Source organism: Cynoglossus semilaevis, chromosome 14 (assembly GCF_000523025.1).
Source record: "Cynoglossus semilaevis isolate Cse_v1.0 chromosome 14, Cse_v1.0, whole genome shotgun sequence".
NCBI lineage: Eukaryota > Metazoa > Chordata > Actinopteri > Pleuronectiformes > Cynoglossidae > Cynoglossus > Cynoglossus semilaevis.
Window position 1 is genome coordinate 28109962 of NC_024320.1, and position 7860 is coordinate 28117821.

The 7860-nt window shown below is 42.2% G+C and overlaps 2 protein-coding genes across 3 annotated transcripts in view; one reads left to right on the top strand and one right to left on the bottom strand.

Annotated features, from left to right (window-relative positions):
* Window positions 1–3343, top strand: part of camsap1a (calmodulin regulated spectrin-associated protein 1a) — a 17440-nt gene extending 14097 nt beyond the window's left edge. Inside the window, 7 exon segments of the mRNA XM_017038940.2 lie at window positions 322–458; window positions 545–768; window positions 903–987; window positions 1069–1139; window positions 1142–1183; window positions 1667–1785; window positions 1895–3343. Coding sequence (XP_016894429.1) covers window positions 322–458; window positions 545–768; window positions 903–987; window positions 1069–1139; window positions 1142–1183; window positions 1667–1785; window positions 1895–2185 — 969 coding nt within the window. The 3' untranslated portion in view covers window positions 2186–3343.
* Window positions 3344–6870: 3527 nt separating this feature from the next.
* kcnt1a (potassium sodium-activated channel subfamily T member 1a) overlaps window positions 6871–7860 on the bottom strand; it is a 25708-nt gene continuing 24718 nt past the window's right edge. For both annotated transcript variants that reach the window (XM_017039024.2, XM_008326301.3), the window contains exon 31: window positions 6871–7760. In XM_017039024.2, coding sequence (XP_016894513.1) covers window positions 7643–7760 — 118 coding nt within the window. In that variant the 3' untranslated portion in view covers window positions 6871–7642. The remainder of the gene's footprint in view (window positions 7761–7860) is intronic.

The window sequence follows — 7860 nt, forward strand, 5'->3', positions numbered from 1 at the left end:
CTGCTCTGAACAGTTGATCCTCAGTACCTAAACTCCTGCACCTTCACCACCTCTGCTCCTTGTAGCCTCAGAAACATCAACTGCTGGATCAGTAATAATGGTTTGGGGCAGCGGTGGCTTAGTGGTTAACGAAGTGGACTTGGGTCCAGATCAGGTTCGAGTCCACCAGCTGCCAAGTTACCAGTGAGGTGCTCTGAGCGTGGCACCGTCCCCACACACTGCTCCACTGTCCACTGTGGTGATGGGTTAAAAACAGAGGTCACATTTGGTGGTGTGCAGTGGTGAACAATGACAAGGAGTTCACTTTCCTTTGTCTTTCAGGATGAAGAGAAGGCAGAAGACGAAATGGCCAAACGTCGCGCTGCCTTCCTGCTCAAACAGCAGCGCAAAGCTGAAGAGGCCAGGCTTCGCAAACAACAGCAGGAGTCCGAGAGTGAGCTCAGACGTGACGAGGCCAGGTACATCCCTCTCCCCACTCACTGAAGAACGGGTTGTAAAAGTAAAGATTTGTCATCAGGTTAATTGTTCGTTGTTTCTCTCCCAGGCGTAAGGCGGAGGAGGACCGCATTCGTAAGGAGGAGGAGAAGGCGCGGCGCGAGCTGATAAAGCAGGAGTACCTGCAGAGAAAGCAGCAGGCACTGATTGAGGAGCAGGGTCTCGCCAAACCTCGACCGCGAACCAAGTCACGCAAGCACCGGCCGAAGTCTCTCCACCGAGAGGAATTCAACAGCCTCACCAAAGGAGGCACCGCGCGTATGAAGACAATCGGTGATTTGAATTTAATTGTAGTCATAAATGTGCATCGGTCGAATAAAGACAACGACACGGGCATCTCTGTGTTTCATTTGTAATTGAAATGTCTATCATACTAAGACGTTTGGCCTTTTGCCTTTTTCCAACAGATCTGAGCTGCAGTCATCGAGGATCGACTCTGTCTTTGGCGACCGAAGCCGACAGCGTCATCTCTGGAGATGCAGAATCACAAAGGTTCGAGATTTTAAGGAAAGATAGAGAGAAGGATGAGCACTTGTTTAAATGTGACATTTAGCATTTCTGTTTACTCTTCAGGGCTGGATCTGTGTGCTCCGTGGAGTCGTTCCCTGTGCTCAGTAGGGCGTCCAGCAGGAACATGGAGCGCGACNNGGTTCCATAGCTTCGTCCATCACTTCATCAGAATACAGTGGTGAGTAGGAAATACGAAGTAAATTAAGATTAAACTGTGACAAGTTACTTAATTGTTGGTGAATGATTTTCTAGAGGCTCCTGCTAAAGAATCAATGAATAATAATAATTAGATCTAATAAGAGTATTAGATCAGCTGACTCTTTCTATTGATTCTTAGTGAGTTTCAAGAGTATTAGATCAGCTGAGAACTCTTTCTATTGATTCTTAGTGAGTTTTCTTCAGTGTTCTTTAGTTTCTTTGCTCTCCCACAACAATGAATGAATCATCTTGGCCTGTGAGCAAAATCAGTATATTTGAGAAAACATCATTTTTAGATAAGAAACAGAGGAATCAGAGGGTTTTCCACAATCCACAGTCATCCTCTCAATAATTACTGCTTAAAAACAATCCTGAAAGGGGAACGTAGCTCCGTTTCTGCTTTATGTCAGAACTCACGTGCTGTACTTAAGCACGTATTGATTCACTGTTTTCTCTTGAAAAGGTCCTAAACTCTTCAAGGAGCCGAGCTCCAAGTCCAACAAGCCGATCATCATCAATGCCATCGCTCACTGCTGCCTGGCTGGAAAAGTTAACGAGACGCAGAAGAATGTTATTCTCGAGGTTTGTGTGATCTCCTTTAGTCCTTTAGTTGAGTCATTTAGTTCAGGAATAGCTGGTTACACAGAAAAAAGTATGAGCGGAAAATAACGTCTGGTGTCGGTTCTCTCAGGAGCTGGAGAAGTGCGAGTCCAACCACCTAATCATCCTGTTCCGTGATGGCGGATGTCAGTTCAGGGCCATTTACGCGTACTCTCCAGAGACGGAGGAGATCATCAAATTCACAGGCACCGGACCTCGATCCATCACCCACAAGATGGTGGACAAGGTCTACAAATACAGCTCCGACCGAAAACAGTTCACCATCATCCCTGCCAAGAGTGTGTCGGTCAGCGTGGACGCTCTGACCATCCACAATCACCTGTGGCAGGTCAAGAGAACAGGCAGTGCACTGAGGAAGTGACGGAAACAAGTTGATGGAACGTTTTTACAGATTGTTTTCACTGTTGGGCAGGACCCAATGATGTGGGAGATGATTGACATGTGATGAGGGAGGGGAGACGTCAGATGTCAGAACACACAGAGCACCTGTCATTTGAAAACACACTTTCTTTTCCTTTTTAATCGAATCGTCTTATTTTGCATGAAACACAGTTACATGATGGCGTGTACGTCGTGGATGTAAAACTAATGATGAAGAGGAAAACAGACTCCGGCGCTGAATACTACTGAATACTCCTGAATACTCCTGAATACTACTGAATACTCCTGAATACTCCTCCAGTGGTACCAAGCATAACTACAGACTGGCTGCAGAACAAAAACACTTTCCATGTATTGTAACATTTGCAGTTTCAGCTTGGCAAAAAAACAACAAAAAAAAAAAAACCCAGAAAAACAGCCCAGCAGTTTACAGTTTATTTGCTGGTAATTCCTACTGTTCAGTACTTTTTTAATGAAAGTGAGAGATGGATGTTTGTCTTCTGTTTCCTTTTCTATACCGTGTGTGTTTGGGGAAGTGTGTGAGTGTTGGTGCCAGGGTACAGGACAGTTGGTGTCAGTGTTTATTGTACTCTCCTGCTAACGCTTTGAAACTTTTGTCCTGCAACGGATCAACAGAGCAAAGCAACACAACATGTTTTTTTTTTTTTGAAGGCGCACTAATTGTTACGAGTATTATTCCATACAAAAGAGCTTCTCAGACCTGTTATTTATTATTGATGATGAGCGGTGCACTACGTCGTATTAAAGTGAATTCCAGCAGCCATGTAAACGGCCTGAGGTTCCTGGATGGCTCTTTACTGCTGCTCCACATTGAACTGAGCTGTTTGCTGCTCCTCACCTGCTCACTAGTCTGCGGTGGGCATGAAATTTTAATGTAGCTTCTGGCGTCGGCACTCGTGCGGTAATGTCCCTGTAATGACTGACCGAGCAGCTGGTATATTGTTTGGAGGAAGAAAAAAAAAACTGCACAATTTTTTTGATATTTGTTTTGCTGCATTTTGTACATTTTTGGTTGTTATTTTCAGTGGTTCGTTATGTTTATGTTGTTTTGTTGTTTTATGTTTATTTATTTTGAAGCGAAATAATAAAATCCGACTAGATTTGTTTTCTTGCTAAAGTGCTGTTTGTGTGTGTGTGTGTTGAGTCAGTGTACTGCGTCTGTTACCACACTTAGACACAATTGAGTAAAATGAAAACTAATATTGTTCCGTGAAGTCTAACACTATTTAATGAGTTAAGATTTAAAGGGTGTGTGTTAAACAGATTATGAAAACTAATATTGTTCCGTGAAGTCTTCATCAAATGTCAGTAACAGTCTGTGGTGGAACTGGAGCAGCTGTGGAACATTTCTGCCTTTACCTTTAAATGTTAATGACTCACTCAGTGCTGCGTCAACTTAGACCTTAGAACGACTTTATGTAACCATGGCAACAGTTACATAAAGCCATCCTCAGGGGCATTAGTCAGAGAATCAGGTATGTTTGTTTTTTTTTTTTTAAGTGTGCAAGTGCATGAAGTTACGTATGCTATTCTGGCAGGTATGATAAACTGACAGGACGCCAGACAACAACTGTAACCGTTTGATCCAGAGTCAGAGCCAGAAGAAGAAGAAGAAGAAGAAGAAGAAGCTCCGGAAGAACGTGGAGAGACAAGAATGAAGCAGGATGTTCACAGTGGTTAGTAGTGGTTCTTTTAAAATTACTTTTATGGTGATATGTAGATTAGACATCAGTTCTGGAACCTCAAATATTTATATCGTATAGCTCGGGTTCCTTTAGCAACTCTTGGGTTGATCATGATAGCGGTCCATCAGTCAGCTGTTATTTTATAGATTATTATTAGCACCTGCAGCTTTTGTGCGTGGAGTTTTACTGTAAAGTAGTTCCAAGCTAACGACACATTAGCTCTAGCTCATTAGTGTGACATTCTTCTCCTGTTACATCACAGCACGCAGGCACAAAACAGGCCATCTGGTCGCTGGTCTCTGGTCGCTGGTCGCTGGTCTCTGGGCCAGTCATACTAGGAACCAGAGGTGGGATCAAGTCATTGCTTTGCAAGTCACAAGCAAGTCTCAAGTCTTTGCACTCAAGTCCGAGTCAAGTCTGAAAATTTTCAAATGAAGTCAGAAGTCCTGCCGTTTCTGTTTCGAGTCCTTTCTAGTCCTTTTAAACAAAATAATAATATATTTACAAAGATCACTTTGGGTTTTGGAAAAAAGTGTTAAGTCATGTCGAGTCAAAGGGCTCGAGTCCAAGTGAAGTCACGAGTCGTTGATGTTAAACTCCGGGTCGAGTTGCAAGTCTCTTTACATTTTCTCAAGTCAAGTCTAAAGTCATCAAATTGATGACTCGAGTCTGACTCGAGTCCAAGTCATGCGACTTGAGTCCACACCTCTGCTAGGAACTGTCTGATTCTGGTCACTGGATCAGTACGTCAATATTTGCATCCTTGATAAATGATGACTTGATTAATTTCAGACTAGTGTTTTGTTGATTCTAGTTATGATTGTGTTTATAACAAAAATACCTGATTATTGTGTTTTAGAAATCACCAAGTAAAACGTACAGAACTCTGTGTGTGAATTAGTGATGTTCGATACCACCAATTTCCTTTCCGATCCGATACCGAGTAAAATTCGGGCTGGTATCGCCGATACCGATATTGATACCGATATTTTATCATTTGTCTTTAAGAATTCAAGGCAGAGTTTATTTATTTATTTATTTATTTTAAACTCTGGAGTGTACTGAGGTAGCTGCCTCATTTACTATACAGTCAACACAACAATGGAAAAACATGAGAACACAATCATATAAAATATGTCAAAACAATGTTTCAAACTCTGAAAACATGTTATTTGTAAAACAAAAATAAAAAATAAATAATCTGAGGAGCCATTTGGGACCCGAAAGCGTCGGATTTTTTCAGTGAACCGAGCCAAAAGAACCGGTTCTTTAAAAAAAGAGCCGAAATTCCCATCAATAGTGACTGAGTGAGAGCACGGAGTAGAGCCCCTGTGCTTACGCATGACGCACACACCCAGGCGGAAGAAGAAGTAGTCCCACCAACCGAGCGTCACTTAGACAACATCTCAATAATTTGGATACTTTTCACCATGTTTCTGTTTAGGATACACCTCATCTCAGAATGCGTAAGTATCAAAAGTATCGATATTTTGATTTCAGAATCGATTTCAGAGCATAAAGATCCAGAATCGGAAGTATCGATATTTCAGGATCGATCCGCACATCACTAGTGTGAATATCTGGTTGTGTACACTTACTACTTACTCAGACTTGCAGTATCAGTACATGTCAGGCTTACTCCTTCACTCCTATCACCTTCTCTCTTCTGTAATCAGCCTCACCTCCTACACCTGCCCTCTGGTGGTTTCCCTCCACTCTGATTATCTGACGGTCTCCACCTGTGTCCGTTTGTCTCCAGAAGTATAAATACTTCTCAGACCCTTCACTTCACTTTGGTGTGGCTGTGTGTGAAGAGGGAGAGCTCTGACTGTCTTAGTGTTTGTGTCTTTTTAGAAATAGCTGTTGATGTGGAACTGAAGCTTCTGGAAGCTTCTCAGCCAAATGCTTTATAAAATTAGAGTTAAATCCTCAAGGCTTCGTGCTTGCTCACTCCACCACCCTTCCTCGCTGGTCAGTGTCTTTGTCTTAACCTAACACCTGTGGACATGGGGACAATGACAATTGCCAGGCTTGAGAAATACATTAATTTTCATTTAACTGCATATTTGTACTTGTGACAAGAGAGACACTGGGTTTTTGTTGACTGTTAAAAGTGTGTTCTTTGCAATGGGTATTAATGGAATTAATGTATTACATCAGTCATGATGGTTTATAATCTGGTTTATAATCTGGCCCGACAAACACTTATGGTGAAGATTTGAGTTCCTTCTGCAGTGCAATGGGTTGATTGAAATTTCTGTTAATGCCACTAGAGGGCAGCAGAGATCAAATGTTCCTACTTTTTTTTTTTTTTTAAAGGTTTAAATTTGTACATTGTATTAATATTTTTTCACCCAAACATTCTGCATCCAATCAATACTGGATGCAGAATGGCGGTCAAATTTTGAACCTCAGTTTGAGCCTCTGTTTGAACCTCAGTTTGAACCTCAGTCTGAACCTCAGTTTGAGCCTCAGTTTGAACCTCAGTTTGAACCTCAGTTTGAACCTCAGTTTGCACCTCAGTTTGAACCTCAGTTTGCACCTCAGTTTGAACCTCAGTTTGAACCTCAGTTTGAACCTCAGTTTGAACCTCAGTTTGAACCTCAGTTTGAACCTCAGTTTGAACCTCAGTTTGAACCTCAGTTTGAACCTCAGTTTGAACCTCAGTTTGAACCTCAGTTTGAACCTCAGTTTGAACCTCAGTTTGAACCTCAGTTTGAACCTCAGTTTGAACCTCAGTTTGAACCTCAGTTTGAACCTCAGTTTGAACCTCAGTTTGAACCTCAGTTTGAACCTCAGTTTGAACCTCAGTTTGAACCTCAGTTTGAACCTCAGTTTGAACCTCAGTTTGAACCTCAGTTTGAACCTCAGTTTGAACCTCAGTTTGAACCTCAGTTTGAACCTCAGTTTGAACCTCAGTTTGAACCTCAGTTTGAACCTCAGTTTGAACCTCAGTTTGAACCTCAGTTTGCCCACCTGTGTTTTATGTGTGTGTCCTTATCTACAACCTGAACCTTATTAAATGTCAAAACCTTAGTTAAGTTAAAGTAAAAAGTAAAACATTTACAGTTGTCTTTTTTTTTTTAAATGATGCCACTTTAATGTGCCAAATGGGACAAAATGAACCTGACATACAAATATTTCAATCAAGTTTACAATTTACAATTGTAAATTGCTGTGAAAATGACGAAACCCTTTAAAAAATACATTATTTTTCCGATCGGAGAGAAATACATCAAACACCTCTTAATGTAAAATACTGAACATGTGACATAAAACAGGATTAAAGGGTTAAACAAGGGTTGGACTGAGCCACTGAAAAGCCACACAACATACTGTATCAAGTGTGTAACCACCGATGCTTGAACATCTAGAAGTTTCCTTTAGCTACACAGTCAAACTGAAATATACTTTTAATGCAGAGATTTTACTTGAGCCAAACGTCGATAAATATCTGACATGTGTTCACCGTGACTATGACACGTTCCTTATATACAGCTGATCCAGGCAAATACTTTAAAATGTTTTAAAATGTTTTCACTCAAGTGGTTCCAGAGAATTCCTGTCACACATTCGTTTGAGGCGCTCTGTCTCAGACCACAGCGAGTGAGTCACACGGCACAACCCGCCCTGTCGCTCAGACTGGACCTGTGTGGACAGAACCAGACTCGTATGTAGAGGGCAGTAAAGGGGGAGAGGAGTGAGTTTGAGGACGGAGGGTCGGCGTCTCTTCAGTGATGAGCGTCCTCTCTGGTTTCCAAGCCCGACTTGTGTCTTTCTTTCAAGGTGCTGTGGTTGACAGGAGGTTCATCAGGTACATGAGCGAGAGGGTCTGAACGAATCAGGTACCTGGAGGACAGGAGGGTGAGGAGGGTGAGGTCAGTGAGGAGGGTGAGGTCAGTGAGGAGGGTGAGGAGGGTGAGGAGGGTGAGGTCAGTGAGGAGGGTGA